This window comes from Phaethon lepturus, unplaced genomic scaffold (assembly GCF_000687285.1).
Source record: "Phaethon lepturus isolate BGI_N335 unplaced genomic scaffold, ASM68728v1 scaffold5097, whole genome shotgun sequence".
NCBI lineage: Eukaryota > Metazoa > Chordata > Aves > Phaethontiformes > Phaethontidae > Phaethon > Phaethon lepturus.
Genome location: NW_010551003.1, coordinates 26,717 through 43,964, shown reverse-complemented (window position 1 = coordinate 43,964; position 17,248 = coordinate 26,717). Strand labels below are relative to the sequence as shown.

Here is a 17,248-nt window from a genome sequence, read left to right as displayed (position 1 = left end):
GGCCTTTCTCACAAAAAACAAACAGCTTTTTATTTATGAAAATCAGCAGCAAGTCTTAAGGACAAATTTCTAAGGTCACTTAAAAAAAAAAATCTGTTATTAGAAGATTTACAATACCCAAAAGATATATTTTACTGAACAAAGATGACTCCCATCAATTGTACTTACCACACATTAAATTATATACTTCAATGTTTTCAAATGGATCAACTTGAGTACGAAACTTGAATCCTGGTCCAAAACCAATAAAGATAGCCTAGGATTTACAGAGAAAAGTAAAGTGTAACTCTGTTTAAGACAAGTTGAAATAGAAAATATCTTCATATTCAGAGGGCATTTTCTTCCTAGAACTTAATCTTTACTTTACCAACATAGTATGGATCAAGTCAAAAGCATGGTTTTTCTTTAAAAAAAAAAAAAGTAAATGTATAAGAATAATTTTTAAAAGTAGTAAAAGAGTATTAGGAAACCTGATTCTGTCTCATTGTTGCCTTTAAAAATTTGCCTTCAGCAAGTCCCTTGCTCTTCTCTGCTTTTGAAGAAGTTAAAGCATTTAAGAAATTAATTTTAAGCGATTCAATGGAAATGTTGAGCCAAAATAACCATCACATTTCATGCCCTGTAAACAATTTGGAAGCTTTTAACTTAAGGCTATAAAAACATCTGTTCATAGCAATGTTTTAACTGGTTTAAGCAATGGTAAGATCCAAGGCTTCTACGCCTGGTCTGCAGCTGTTTTTTCTTCTTCTTGCACCATTTCCTGAGATGTACAAGCTATTGTGTAGCCATACAGTGAACCTGATCCAGCTCAAAAAACTTTCTTTTTTCCTGCTAGCTCTTTTCCTTCTGCTTCAGTTCCCTGACCTACTTAATGCTGCAAGCACGCAAAGCTTACACTAGTGTAGAGAAGGGTTTGCTGCAGGAGTAAGAACAAGGAGACAAGGGCAGCAAATGCTTCAACTCAACTGCTGCCAGAAAGATTGGTTTTGAACTTATCCTAAGATATTCAGCTTATTTTTAATTAAGTGAAACAGACTGCACCCATCTGTGGTATCAAGATACTGAATGAGTGATAGATGCTTTGCACTCTATTGCATCTTCCTGGGTAAGATCTCAAAGCTCTTTGCAAACAGTGCAATTGTCTCAGATTTCATAGCTGTGTGGCAAAAAAAAAAGGCTAAAAATCCAACTCAAACTTCTTTTTTTGAGATTAAAGCATAACACAGGCTGTCATTCTGCAACTGTTGATACTAAAATCTGTAGGCTAATAATTTACTCAACAAGACTAATTTGAACCAGATGAGGCAGGAACATGCTACCTCCTTTCTGTTGAACTAGGTAATTACAGAGTATGAAATTTATGCTGCTATAATGTTAGCCACAAAAGGATAAGCTATATCTCTTTTAAGACCAATTAGGGACGCTATGAACTGACAATCCCAAGTCTGGCAAAAAGTTTGAATAGAGTCAACCTACTGAAAAAAATTTACACAAACTTTAGCAGACAGAGAATATACTAAGCTGGCATTTGGCATCACGCAGCCTTGCTGGCTGTAACCCATTACTAGAAACCCTATCAACAGGTCTTTCATTGTCAAATTGGGGAAGAAGAGTAAGCCTGGAAGGGCTCAGATACAAAATTAACACAGGTTTTGGCTAACAGTTTTTAAAAAAAACAATTTGACGCCAACACTACATAATTCTACAAGACATGAAAGAGGCTTTTAAGAGAAATGTATGCTTCACGTGGACTATGTAGGTCTTTTCATAAAACTTGTTTTCAATAATAGTTTTAATACAAGGTTCCCTCTTTATAGATATGTTTACACACATTTATTGTAATAGTACCAAGTACCTCACAACTGTTAGTGGACTTTATCCCGAAACCAGCTTTTTGAAATTAAGAGTATTGCCTTTCATTTTACTGAAATCAGGAACTAAAGCAGAGGATAGGTTAAGTGACTTCCCTATATTAGATGGAGCTGACTAAGGATCCGATTTCATGTTTCCCTATGGTCCGTTCCCATTTCTCATTAAAGAGAAAAATTTTGGGACTCTCCTTATTTTAAATGACTGACATGCTCCCTCCCGAACAGACCATCTCTAAACAGTGATACATACTCTGTCATGACATGGTAGAATTACAGAGTTGAGAGATCATTTAATCAACTTTTGCAAAAAACAGAATCAAAAGTAATTCTGTTATTTCTGAAAGATGCTTGTCTGACCAGTCATTAGGTTATTCCCATGGTGGAAGCTACAGAGATTTCCAGGGCAAACTGTTGCACTCATTGATGTCTAAAAAAAAGGTTTTCTAATAACCAAGTCAACTCATCTGTAGTGCAGTTTAAGACTGTTGCTTCTATTCTTAGGCAACCCAGAAAACAAATAAAGGACTAGCATTACAGACCAGGGGACTAGCAGGCTAGGGAACAACTTTGCTTGCAAGGTCCTGGGTGACATAGCAGACAGCAAGCCAAACATGAGCCAGCAGCACACCCTGGCAGCAAAGGCAGCCAACAGCATCCCATGCTGCATAAACAGAAGCTCAGCCAGCGGGTTGAGGGAAGGTATTATCCCTCTCAGCATTTCTTTAGGCCACATAGGGATACTACACCTTCAGCATAAGAATGACATCAATAAACAATCACCACATTCAGTGGAGGGCCCCAAGGTGGTTGGGGGCTGAAGCTCTTGCCCTGCAAAGAGGAACAGGGCTTGTTCAGCATGAAGAGACTGCTTCAGGTAGACCTAACAGCAGTCCCCCAGCACCTACAATGATAGAGCCAGCATGGCTCTATCATGGTGGATGAAAAGCTGGACATGAGCCAGCAACGTGCACTCGCAGCACAGAAGACCAACTATCTCCTGGGCTGCATCCAAAGCAGCCTGGCCAGCAGGTCGAGGGAGGTGATTCTGCGTCTCTACTCCACTCTGATGAGACCCCACCTGGAGTCCTGCGTCCAGCTCTGGAGCCCTCAGCACACGAAACACATGGATCTGTTGGAGCAGGTCCAGAGGAGGGCCACAAAAATGATCAGAGGGATGGAACACCTCTGCTATGAGGACAGGCTGAGAGAGTTGGGGCTGTTCAGCCTGGAGAAGAGAAGGCTCTGGGGAGACCTTATTGCAGCCTTCCAGTGCTTAAAGGGGGCCTATAAGAAAGATGGGGACAGACATTTTAGCAGGGCCTGTGGCAATAGGACAAGGGGTAATGGTTTTAAACTATAAGAGAGTAGATTCAAACTAGATAGAAGGAAGAAATTTTTCACAGTGAGGGTCATGAAACACGGGCACAGGTTTCCCAGAGAGGTGGTAGATGCCTCATCTCTGGAAACATTCCAGGTCAGGTCAGATGGGGCTCTGAGCAACCTGATGTAGTTGCAGTTGTCCCTGCTCATTGCAGAGAGGTTGGACCAGATGGCCTTAAAAGGTCCCTTCCAACCCAAACTATTCTATGATCCTATGCTCTTCAGTGATACACAGTAGGAGTCAGAGAGACATCACGCATAAGTTGAAACAAGAAAGGTTCTGGCTGGCTATAACTAAACACATTTACACCATGAGGACAGTCAGGCCATTGAATGGATTGGGTAGAAGTTGTGGAGCTTCTGCCCTTAGTGTTTTTGAAGACGCAACTGCATAAAGCCCTGAGTAACCTGGTCTGATGTCACAGCTGACTTCATTTTGAGTTGGAGGTGGGACTAGAGACCTCCCAAGCTCCCTTCCAATCTGAATTCTCTGAAGGTCTACAATTACTGTATTTCAGGATTTGAGATAAGTTTTCTCTTCTCCTGCTTTTAATGTTACAACAAAACAACTTGGCACAACTTTATACTCTTAGCAGCACAGTGAAATCTCTTGGGTAAGTCCTATTGAGTTTTTTGCCCAACTCTTATGACAACATAATTCCATCCTGTGTGGGTTACCTAGCACATCACAATAGCAATCCTAAAAATGCTTGATTTCTTTAATTGCAGATGGAATAGTGTCACATATCTTTAAAAAAAAAAATCTCAACACCCAGCAAACACAACATTCAGAAATAGAAGGAGCTAAAAATAAGAGCTAGCGTAAGTTTAAGTCTCACCTGCATACTGGGGAAGCGATTGTCTGAGCCATGGAATCCACCCGTGCAGCTTTTAATCTCCAGTGGTTTCCTATTAAAAATTCACAGTTTATATAACTCACACTTTACAAATCATATCAGTATAAAATACATTCAGTGATGCATTGTTGTCTATTTAAAGATTCTTAGAAGCTTGTCTATAAGGAATAGAACGGCTTTAAGCTCTGGAAAAGAATGCCTTTAAAATCAGAATGATTTTTTTTTCTGCAAATGTTACGCCTTTGGAATTCTCAAGTGTCTGTCAAAGTCATTTCAAGTCAAATATCAGGTGACATCAACATTTTGTTCTCAGGATTACAGATTTTCACTTTACTGTCATTTGGGTAACAGAATCTTACAGTCCTGTAGATTCTTAAGATTTTTTTAATATCTTTTTATTAAAAACAGTAATGTTTAAAAACAGTAATGTAATTTAGAGCATTCAGCTGGGCATCTTACAGTCTAAGAAAAAAAAATCTCCAACATATGCCAGGTCCATACATATTATTTAAACGTGTACAGTTCTAGTAACACAAACCTGATTTACATGACTTGCACACATCTAGAGTGTTATACAACAGGACTTAACTGAACACATGGACTGAAAAACTTGCATGATGAAAGCCCTGGAATATCACACAAGGTGTTCAAAGTTACGTTATTATAGCAGATTCTATCACTCTGGGAGTTGTAAATTAACTGGTCAGAACATGTAAGGTAATTAACAATAGTGGGCTCAGTAAGTTCAATGTATGCCAGTGGATTGCTCACAAGACTGATTCAACTGAGTAGTTATGCACATGGCTAGCTTTCATGAGTCGTTTTGGAAATTCCTAGAGCATGGCAAGATGTGTTCAAGTATCTGACAAAAGGGACCTTAGTTTCTAAGACTTGTGTCACAAAACCTACCGCTACCTGCCTACTCAGCAGGGAGAGTTATCTATAGCTGCCAGTTTAGAATTGAGCCTCCTCAGGCCAGCAAAAACTGTAGAGAAACCATGCACCGTTTCTTTGCAATGTCCCTCTGCTATGACAAACAAGAATACTACAAGAACTCTAGGTATTTGGAAGAGAAAAGCTATGAGACAGCAAGAAATTATCTGCGATATAATCAAGTACTGAAAACTGTAACTTACCTTGCAAGCTGCCATTGGGTGTCTAAGTAAAAGTGCAACGGTTCAATCCGGTCATTATAGGAATAATGGAAACGCTTGGGTAGCAGTTCTTTCATATAAGCTTTAAAAGGCTGACTTGGTTCTATGCACTGAAATGTTTAAAATATAAAATGAACATTTCACCAAAACTTTTGCTTATGTCATGCACAGTTCTTATAAAGCACTTCAGTTGCAAAGGGTCTGCAATAATATGACTCCATCAGGTTTGGAGTCATATTAATAACTATTTAAATAAAAAATACTGACTGGTTTTACATTCAATAGTTGTTAGACTAATATTTATATTGGATTATGGACATAACTTACTCTTTTTTTCTTACAGCCTACCATTACACAGAACCAAACAGTACTGCTTAGAATTAATAAAGAATTACACTGAGACATGAACATCATGATACTTTCACAAGTGGTAGGAGACTATCCAGTGCAATAATTCTACAGCTCTGTAATACAGAAAGTAACAGACATTCAAAAGGTTTTTAGATCGGGACAAATGGATTTTTCTACCAACTAAGACCCATTAATGATTTTTTAAAAAAACAAAAAACACAACAAAAAACCCAACCAAAAAACACTCCTCTACTCTAATACTGGAATTTTTGAATAGCGAAGTCACCTATACAAACAGCATAGCTCTTACTGACAGCAGTGTCTGCACAACTGAGAGGCAACAGATTGAGGTGCAGGGATGAGAACAGAAGCCAGGTATAGAGCAGAAAAGCAAATTCCTTAAACTGGAACTAACAAAAAAAAAAAAAAAATCAATATCCTCTCTCAATGCTGTTTACCAAAAAGGTGTGAGCAAGAAAATCTTAAGCTTGTCCAGGAAATAAAACTGAGCTTTATACTGACTTGGCCCTCAGCCACTATTGTCCAGATACACAAGTTCTCCATTTTGAAGAGCAATGGTGCTAGATAAATGTTAGTGAAAAGAAATGAACACAAAACCTTAGTTAATGCACAACCACAGATAGCCATATGAGACCTTACTCAACTTTGACCTTCCCCCTTCCCCTGCATGGAACTACTTTTGTTAATTGTATAGCATATGGAAGGTCACTGATTCAAAGTCCAGATGCTAGGTATGTATCCCAGCAAACAGCTGATGCTATAAAATACCTGTAAATGCCAGTAGAAATTAAGTGAGAACAACAGAGTAAGATGACACTTACTGTGAGGTTTCTGACAATGCCTTCATAATTAACTGGAAGAATCATATGTAAGAATTAGTCACCTAAGTTAAAAAAAATCAGATGTAAAATGAAAGCATTCCCATCATGTAATATAATTAGCTTAGTTGCAAAAAGTTTCTGGACATACAAAATTATTTTTCCAGAGTGAAAAACCATATGGAGCAAAACAAGTCACTAAATTCTCAAGCTACTGCTTTTACGAAATTTTAGTTCACAATCTCTCCTCCCCATACTTACTTATTTAGAGCTTTAAAAATTTTAAACCATATTAGCCACAGTTAGAAAATTAATCTGAGAAGTAAGTTTTCACAAACGAGGCAATTAAATGCCGTGCTAATCAAGCTAGATTTTTCCTGCTTGCTAATAAGCTTCTAAGGAAAAAGAAACAAATACAACTATCAGAACAGCAGTTTTATCTGGCAAGTATCCTTAGAAATATAGCCAAGTGCAAGCTGGCTAAGATTCACATGCTTAGACTCAAGCCAAAAGGGACCATTACATCACTTAGTTTGACATTTGGTATAACACAGACCCATTACATTTCACACAGTTATTCTGTCCTGAGTCTGATATCCAAGGCTTGACTAAAGTACATAAAGGAACACACTGGCAGGGGAACCATTAGAACCATTAATAATTGCTGCATAGATATACGCAGTGCTATAAAAGACAGTTAATGCTACTTCATGAAAACAGTGCACATGTCAAAAGCAGGAGATACTCTGCTTTTCTTCTTCCTGAACTTGTTTCTCCAGGGAAAACCTGGAACTGTATTTGACTCCCACATTCCCCACAGAAACATTTAAAACAGTTCAGAATAGCATCAAGCAATGAAGTAAACAGGACTTAAAGTCACTGGGGTTGAGTCCTACAATTTTTAAAGGGCATGCAGAACAATAATCTAGATAGAAAAAAAACTATGAAACATGAAGGAAACACCTGCATTCAACATTAAAAAGAACCAAAAACTGCAGGCATTAAACATTAACCTAAAATGAGACTGCATAATGAATCAAAGTTTAAAATTTGTAAGCATTCACTCATTTTTACTCAGGTTTATCATCTTATTTATGTTTACTTGCAGTTTTTTTAATAACTAGTAAATATGTTATAATACACATAAAATAATACATAAAAGATAGTAACAATCTAATATTCCTTTAAGACGGAAATATAGCAAATTTATACATAAACTAGTAAATCAAGAAATGAGGTGAGGACCAAAGATCTGATTCAAAGGAATGTCACTCACAAGGCAAGAGCATTTGCAATTGGTCACTCTGGGGCAGCCCACAAAAGCTATCTGTAGGATTCAAATATACTGTCAGACCTGCAGAGTCAAATGGTCTTTAAAAACACAGTGCGCTACTCAGTATTTCCTCTTCGTCATTATCCAGGTTGTCCCCAGTTGACCTTTACTCGGGTTTACCAGTGCAATATGTGGATCTTAAGTCTGTATTCATGAAGTACAAAAGCACGTACATACAAAAACAGTAACAAATATTAGTTTAGCAATTACATACAAGAGAAATACTCATCTGGAACATTATTAGGTCTTAGGCGAGCTGCAGGACCAGGTACTACTATGAAATCTTGAACATCATCCAGATAGCTGTTCAGATATGCTGTTTTTCTGCAGCTCCCTGCTTCCATCCCTGCAAAAGGAAATAAATTTTATTTAAAAATGGGAATATCAATGTAGAGTAGTCTTGCTGAGGAGACATGTAACTTCAGTTGTAGAAGTCAGAAATGTAATTTCTCGGGTCTTCTTTATCAGCAACCCCAAGACATCTGATCCAAGGAGACCACAATACTCATGTATGGAAGAAAGCAAAACATTAGATAGATACACACAGTCAGACATTTCCTCAGCCAAGAAAGGCACTCCAAGTGAATAAACAGACAAATTTTCTTCTCTGAAGGGAAAGAAATCTTATGAGTCTAAGAACAGTAGTAATGGTTAAACCAAATATTTATTTAGCCCAATATCCTACCTAACAGTGTTCAGTAGCATGTCTAGAGAAATACTCAGTAAGCACAGCAATTATGGACTGATCTTTCTCCCAGTGTTCCTTAACAATTTCCAGAAGTCAAAGGGACTTTGAGTTACATATTGCATTTGAACTCTTACTTTTAATAATTCTTTACAGGTTTACCCTCCATTAATGTTGTAAATATTTTTTAAACCTGTATAGATATTTGGCTTGGATCATTCCTCGTGGCAATGAGGACTGCAAGTCAATTTTGTGATGCATGGAAGTGTGCTTGTATTTTGTTTGTAAGGAAAAGAAACAGAAAAAAATTTGTAAAAGACACAACTTGTTATAGAAGTAATTCCAGAAATATAGAAAAGCTATTACAGAAATAAATCAAAGTTTCGCATTCACAGCCTTCTAATAATGAACAAGGGAACTAATAACTGAAAAGAAGATATAGCTTGTATTTTCACTTTTTCAACAATTTGCAAACTATAGCTGAGTAGTATACTTAAAAGACAGAATAATATGAAAACTATTTTTTACAATTCACATTTTTTATTCTATTTCTTTTATCGGCTGGTAATGATCACAGGAAGAATTAGGAACAAAATATGAAAATTATTTAATCCCTTCTTACATTCTCTAATTCTTGCCCCTATCATAGTCTGATTCTCACGTATGTGGATTATCTCTTATACCATCTTGATAATATGAAATGTAATTTCTAGGTATTAGCTGCTTTGTTAACTTTGCCAGTAACATGCAAATACAAACTCAGGATACTACTTTATAAAATCAGCTCTTCAAAATTCTGATATAATTTATAAAATCAAATTTACCATGATCTGATATAAAAATAATGTTTAGGCATTTATGCAAGTTCATTTGCTTGAGACCATCCATCAGCATCCCTACTATGTTGTCCACTCTCTGTAATGCCATAATGACCTGCAGGACAAAAATAGGAATGTAAAACAAGTGTCAATCACTTCAATTAAAAAAATATAATCTATTTCTAGGGAGAGTGAATGAATTTAAAATGTGACAGCATATGCTAATAAAGAAGAAGGAGCTCTTCTTACAGACCATTCAAGGCTAGACACAGGCCAGACATAAATGAAGGACAGAGGGGACCTAAAACTGTGCAGTAACCCCCAAACTCATATCAGGGAGCACATACAGCACACAGTAACAGGAGGAACTGTGAGGACAGGAGACTTCAGCATTCTCAATACCCTGTTAAACCTGCTTTTTACGTGTTCCTACTTCTCTCAGTTGCATAGTCTTTACATCTATTGAGAAAGGACTTGACAGCTACACCTATATATACTGCTGAACAAAAGTGGGAGCCTGCAGACTGCCTAGCACCCGCACTGCTCAGGGCTACCTCCATCTACAGAAGACCAGCTACATCTACACTATACAGCTCTCAGCCCAAATTTTTTCTGGGCCTCACACTGTACTAAGACACAGCTACACATTTTTATGTGTTATTTCAGTTGAAGATGTTTAAAAACAAAACAACAAAAAAACCCAAGCAAAAAACCCAAACCTAAAAGAAACCCTCAAAACCCCCCTACAACAGCCCAGATTATAGCCAGCGAGAGTGGTTTTAAAGTATGAAACTGAGGATCTTTGTTGCATTAGCACGGGCACACCAAGGACAACAGGCAATGCCTAAGAGTGCAGATGTTGATGAGAGAATACCAGCGGGCTGAAGAGAATAGAGGAAGCCAAGCATGCAACACTCTTCCTCAAAATCCCTGTTGGGAGAGACCCTGGAGCAAACAGTCATTGAAATTGTGACTGGATATTCATCTCAGAGCAAACTAGCTTAAAGGGACTGAAAAAGCCAGACTACCAGTTTAGCACTGTTTGTTATCAGGGGTCTGGTGTGTAAGCTCACTTGGGGCTACTTTTGAATATTTGCAAAGTAAACAAAACAAAACAAGTATTTTTAAATCAAGTCATCGAACTACTGGTATAAGTTGTCTTGCTTTGTGTGAACAAAGGTGAGATGCTCCTGGGGAGACTATGTACAAACCCTCAGGGTCTTTCTCTCCAGAACATTTCTGACATACTGAACCTTCAAATCCACTTATTAACCAAAGAAAAGGATAACCAATTTAAACACATTCCCTATACTACAGTTCCAGTTAGTTGTCTGCTACTTCACTGGGCACTTACATGCATCTTACAGTTTCTTACACGAGCAGTAACTGCTCACACCTCAAGAGAAACTGGCTAGAGCTTTTTACTGTTGTCATTGCCAAGGTTAAATACCTAGTTAAGTGCCCAAACTTCCTGACCATTCAAGGTGGGAGAATTTTACAATGTTCATGAATTTTCAAGTGCTTTTTTGCATTTTCCACTTTGGTTTGGTAAAACATAAAGCTACTTAGTACTTTTGAAAACAGTAGCGGTCTCAAAGACTCCTTATTTATACAACACCTACACCACAGACTGTGATGGGATGAATGTCCCTTTTATCACCCTCTTTCTGAGAAGGCATAAAACCTAACTGCAGGGAGATAAGACCAATATTCATCTAACCTTTGCACAGAGACTCGGGAAAATGACTGACAATTATAACATGAATACTTAACCACCAAAACTTGGATCATTGCTATTAAAAAAAAAAAATCTCTGTTCTTGCTAAATTGAAAGTATACAAACTTTGTTTTCATTTCCCCCCCGCCCCTGCCTCTAAAACCAACATAGAGAATTAGTAGGAGAAGATAAAACAACATACAAGACATACCCAAACATGCTTTGGCAATTTAAAAGTTATTGAAATAAAGAAAATAAAAATTACACTTACTAAATAGGCTATTTATTACATGCTTTGTATCAATGTTAATTCTGGATGGACTGTCTATTCACAAATTTTTTTAACTGAACATGGTCTTCGTTAATCTAACATGAATTATGGAAGTTAATTATAGAGTCACAGCAAAGCTTCAAGTTAAAAAAAAAAAAGAGAAAAATTAAGAAACTACAAAACTACTTACACCACTGCTTACTGGTCCAAACTTATGGCCTGAGGAATCTGGTTCTTCTAAATACAGAGTGTAAAAGTGTGGTCTATATCAAACAGTACCAAAAATGTAATATTTTACATACATGTTGAGACAGTTTGAAGAGATTATAGTTCAACAATGGATATCAAATATTGGAAACAACACTATCATTCAGAGGAAGAACACATTAAAGGGAAATAGAGAAATGTAACTTAATTTAAAAAGGTTTCAGTCATAGAAACAGGCTTGAATTAAATAATATTTTAACATTGTTAGAATAATGCATAATATATTGTTTAAAACAGAAACCATATTTACAAAGTAATTAATTCCAATACTACTCAAACAGGAACTTACACTTGCAATTGTATACCCACCTTTCATCTTCAGGTAACTGCAGCCAGCGAAGAACAGTTACCACCCTTTCTTCAAAGGGGACTGAGCTGTATCAGAAGAATACAAGATCAACCAACCACATATTTCCAACTAAAAAATTTTAGTCTCACATGACAACATAAATGTACTTGAGCAGAGAAAATAAAATTCAACTGGATGCCACTAGTGGCTATTTAGCAGGATGCAAGTTTATCTGTGCTAATTGCCTGTGACCCTACAGGAGTTAACGATCTGATCTAAAGCTCCCTTGCATATTGTCCCCATTGATTGCAATGTGATTAGAATTAAGCTCCCAGTGTTGCTTGTGTTTGTTATACAAAGAGAATAATTGGCTTCAAGGTACAAAATCATGTATAGGTGTTCACTCCTGTATCATGTTTTGAAGATGTTTTGGTTTGGGGGTGGGTTGTCATGGTTTTTTTTGTTGTTTTGTGGGGGTTTTTTGTGTGTATGAGTTTTGGGGTTTTTTTTTTTTTTGGTTTTGTTTTGTTTTAAGATGTTTAAACAGTATAGAACTTGTATTCAAACTATGTCATAAAGTAGATACTCCATAGCAATTACTGAAGTAGACCAACAATAAGCATGTTGACCTGTAACAACATGAGGCACCCACAAAGTTAGTAATTCAGCTACTCAACACAAGTTCAAATAACAATGTGCAATAGTTAGTCAAGAATCAGAATTTCAATGCTATATGAAAGGTATAGGAAGAGAAAATTATTCCAGGAAGATAGAAATTAAAAGCCTGATTTCTTGGGTGAGATTTTACATTATTTAATAAAGTGGTGATAAACAGATTTCTGTAGAATTTTCATTAGGCAGAAAATGTTTAACTGCAGTGAAGAGCAATCACTGACTAAAATATGAATGCCTTAGTGTTAAATATTTTCAAAATTTGCAATGAAAATAATTTTACATTGGCACAAGTTACCACAGTCAACAGTAAAACTTTAGTTTTCATGGACAGTATGACATCAAGACCTGATCCATTCACTGTATGAGATGTTTGGATTGCACCCACAAAAGATTTTTGTAAATAGAAACAGAAAAGCACAAGAGCTTCAAAGCTGGGTGCTCTTAAAGCTGATTTTTCCACATGTTTCTTATAAAACATTTGCTGAAGAATGACAAAACCATTACACAAAAAAACCTACATTACACCGAAATAAAGTTAACTGGATCCCATCTTTTTCCATGTTATGTACAACTATTTAGAAAAGCAAAAAAACCCCAACTTTCTCTGGTGTCTGTCCCATTGCAACAGTTAAAGTAAAATATTAATCCAAGACACAGGAGTTTACATACCTATTGTATTTTTCATAAATGTTTGGAAACGTTCCATTAACTGCTACATCTGACCCAGGCCAGAAGAACGTAGCTGCTTTTAGACCTTGGTACATAGCTGTTAGCCAAATCTGCAAGGGAAGAACAACCACCATCATTAGTGCAGGTCCCTAAATTAGCTGAGTACCTGCCAGATCCGCTACTGCCCCCACCAGCTCTGCACCTTTCAGCAAGATCAAAAACTACAAATACAAGTGAAGCACTCTGGACATTGCTCTTGCCTGCCATTGCTTATCTGCAGTCCAGATATACCTTGCAGCCTTACTCCTTATGGCAAACACCAGCATCCCTTCTGCTGCTACACCAGGGGGAGCCAGGACAGAAGTAGGAACCATTAGCTCCCATGGATGCAGCAGTAACGCAATGGTAGAAGCATGGCTGAATAGTATGAAGGTGAAATGTCTCACAAACAGTGAAGCAAGAAGGGGTGGGAATGTCCTGAGGACCTATGCCCCAGATACTCTGAAATATGGGAGCAAGATTTTGGTCAACTCTTCTGATTTTACTGCTGATCTCATGATTTGCAGATTTCTGTCTGCCTTCTGTATGTTTTCATGCCTGACTTGTACATCACTTTCTTCTCAGTGGCCCGCAAAGTCTACAGTTGTGTGTTGTTTCTTCACAACAACAACAACAAAAATTTTAAAAAAAAATTGGTCCTCCCCACATTACTAAATAGTTGCATCTGTTCGCTTGCTATTCTTAAGGCTAGCACTGACCCAAACTTTCGTATGCCACTTCATTTTGATGGCAGTCCCAGCAGATTTGCCATAGTTGTATGATTGAACTGAGATGTTTTCTTTTAAAACTGCATCTTTAGACTTTGTAGTAATTTGGGCAGAGTATAAACCTTTACTACTGCTTATTACTAAAACTAACTGGTCTGTTGATTTCCTCAGAGGAGTTAACTGCAAGCCCACTTCATATTCAAAACAGAACAAAATCTGGTATCTCTATTAGTTATTTTAAGCTAGTTTTCTCCCTAGAGAGAATTCCATTTAAGTTCAACAAAGTCTGTTACACTTTGTTTCCTTTGTCATTTTGCTGCTCTAGTATGGCAGTTCCTAATCATGCTGAGTAATGCTTCTTGGCTGACTTAGAAGTACCCTCTGTACTCTTTCAACATCACTATGCATCCAAGTGATATTAAGTAACATAACAGGCTGATGTACATTCTCAGCAGTGTATTAATACTTACAGGCTGTCCTTGGTACCACAGTGGATTAAACTTCTCTTCACTTTTAAGAGTGAAGGATGCATTTCTTTTGGGATCATACATCTTGTTATCAATTATACCATGAGATTCAGGATACAGCCCCTGTAATTGAAAATATACCTTTGTCACAATGTTATAACGAAAAAGAACCTTCCAGCTACACAAACAGATGTCCGTTAGACAAATACGGCCAGCGAATAATCTGTATGTGACTTCTACTCCACCAGTAGCTCAAGACCCAAATTTAACAGCATCACCTACCATTTCTGCTAAGCCCTACCACCTTCCAGTTCTTGATTGCTTCTCAGTGAGATTAAAAAAAAAAAAATAGGCAAGGAACTTGCTCTGGGGTCAAACCGAAAGACACTGTCTCAGTTCACACATTTGATGCATCTTTAGCACCAATGACAAAGCAATTACCTATGCTGGGCCTCCATCACATGACCAAAACCTGGGGATTTCAAAGGAGAATTGCACACCAGCGGGTGAAAGCTCTAGCTGCAGATAACCATAAGCAGTGAAGGAAGTGCTCAGAGGCACCAGCTGTTTGGTAGTTTTAACAGACTTCATGCTCTGCCTTCAAGCAGACTAGGTTCTTCTTACATTAAAGGATAACACAACACCACCACTAGGACCCTGATAAACATCAAACCTGCTACTTTTCACAACAGGGAGGTGAGACAAAGCTCTATATTGAATTTAGGGACACTCTTACACAGCTGCAGGGCATGATTAATGCCTCTTAGTTTCATATTCAATCATGGATATTTGTGAAGATTACACAATTAAACATTTAATTCCTGAACCTGTGCTCCTCACTTACCAAAACTCCTAACAAACTGGGAAAGTAAGAAAGAAGGTACAAATCCTCAAGTGTTTGATTGAATTTTAGTTCTGACATGATGAAACTAAGAAGGATCTGCTGGATTCCAACCCTGCATTCGGTGTTGAAAACCTCAAAGATGAGCTTTGTGACATTCCTGTCCAGGTTTGGGTAGAGTGCATCAGTCAACATCAGCGTGATGTTCAAATCTTGCCTTTCATTTCACACTCTTTTTTGCATCACATCAAGTTACCACAAAAAAAGTGGAACAAGGCTGGCAGTTTAAAGGAGTCAGACTGCTCTCATTCCAAGAGAGTGAGCTGCAATTTAGTGGAAATATTTACACAAATGAGGATTTGTAAAGTGATGTTACCTTCCACCTATATGGGAATTCTTGCAGCTAGTCTTGGAAGGACTGGATTACTTAATCAGATTAGAGTTGACCACTAAGACATAGTGTTACATAATGACTGTTAATCTAAACTAGAAAAAGAGTATAATACATACATTTTCATATTCTGAAGGGAAATCCTATTATTTTAATATTCCATCAAAGAAATATGCTGTTCTCTTGGAGACAACTTGATAATGAACAGTCTCTTCAATAGTGGAAACATATAATATACAGGAATTCTTACTGTGACAATGGAGTAATGATTGGGAAAGGTTTTTGAAGGATACACTGGTCTCATATTGGAAGTGTATGTTCCACATTTCTCTAGAGGAAGGAAGAAAGAAAATCAGAGTTACAGAAATAAAAACCCTTGCAAGTTTCTCTCATGAAGACATATACCTACTAAAAACAAACCAAAATATATTTCCAGAAAGTTTTCATTCTTCAAAATTCTGGATTTAATACTTCATTTTTCTTCCCACGTTCATTTACAAGATGACTAAATGGTTATTAATACAAATTTTATATATTCCTAACAACTGACATCAATGGTCACATGAGCAAAACCTACAGTCCTTATGAAAAGCATGAATAGATAAGAATGAATAATCAGAGAAAATCACACTCTCCAAAGTTGCGCTGGTATGCAGTAAGTGAAGTCTGCAGCTTGAGACCAACTAGGTACTTCAACTCAGGTGCTCCCAGAGATGAAGTGGCCACTGGCACAGTGGTGGCCTAGCTCTCTCAGTCACCTGTCAAATCAGTATTTATTTTTCGGTCTCCTTTTTATTTGTGGGTTATTTTTGTGTTTTGTTTTGTCTTGTTTTTAATGAAAATAAGCTCTTATTCCAGGAGGAATCTCAAAGTTTTCTTTATTTTGATATGAAAATCACAGGTTTTTAAGGAGATTAGTGCACAGTATCTGCTATTATGAAGAGTCATTAGCCAGGTCAAAGCCCTTAAGCAAACCTTACTTAAGTTATTATGTGTCTAAGTTTCCACAGGCCCTGATCTTCAGGAAGAAAAAGGAAAAAAAGCCTTCATTAACGACTTCAAAAATACTATGTGATAACCAAAACCACTTCAACTGATGCTAAAGAGCCAACATTAATGACCCTATAGAAAGGCCATCACTGGGCTGTCTTCACTGGCCCTCTGGGTCATTATATACAATATAATATAAATAAAATAGAAACAAAAGGTTTGGAACATAAAAAGTGTTGCATCAAGGCACTTTGAACTCATTGGATTGAGGCTTTGGATTAGATCTCAGTTGAAATAACTAGTTTGAGCTAATTGAGATAAAAAGAAGCCAAGCCAGAAAAATAAATCTTCAAGTTACACAGACAACCTCTCCCATATTTTCTTTTTGTAGTAATAAATCATCACTTGTACCCTTTTGACTGCTGCAACACACTTTATGTATTTCAATCATTTCCAAATCTGTTATTAAGGCTGTTTTCCAAAATCACAGTTTTTTTTGCGGGGGTGGATGGGGAAATTGGGGGGTGGGGGTTTGTTTTTAGACAAAACAAAAGTTTTTAGGTGTATTTTTCTCTTGTTTTAAAATCCTACGGATTATTGCTGGTACTTTCCATAA

The 17,248-nt window shown here is 37.2% G+C and overlaps 1 protein-coding gene across 1 annotated transcript in view; it reads right to left on the bottom strand.

Annotated features, from left to right (window-relative positions):
- LOC104623575 (ectonucleotide pyrophosphatase/phosphodiesterase family member 1-like) overlaps positions 1 to 17,248 on the bottom strand; it is a 41,441-nt gene that overhangs the window by 12,577 nt on the left and 11,616 nt on the right. Inside the window, 11 exon segments of the mRNA XM_010290706.1 lie at positions 169 to 256; positions 4,091 to 4,160; positions 5,245 to 5,372; positions 6,456 to 6,487; positions 8,000 to 8,131; positions 9,295 to 9,403; positions 11,467 to 11,539; positions 11,853 to 11,918; positions 13,177 to 13,286; positions 14,414 to 14,533; positions 15,893 to 15,972. Of these exon segments, the coding sequence (XP_010289008.1) occupies positions 169 to 256; positions 4,091 to 4,160; positions 5,245 to 5,372; positions 6,456 to 6,487; positions 8,000 to 8,131; positions 9,295 to 9,403; positions 11,467 to 11,539; positions 11,853 to 11,918; positions 13,177 to 13,286; positions 14,414 to 14,533; positions 15,893 to 15,972 (1,008 nt within the window).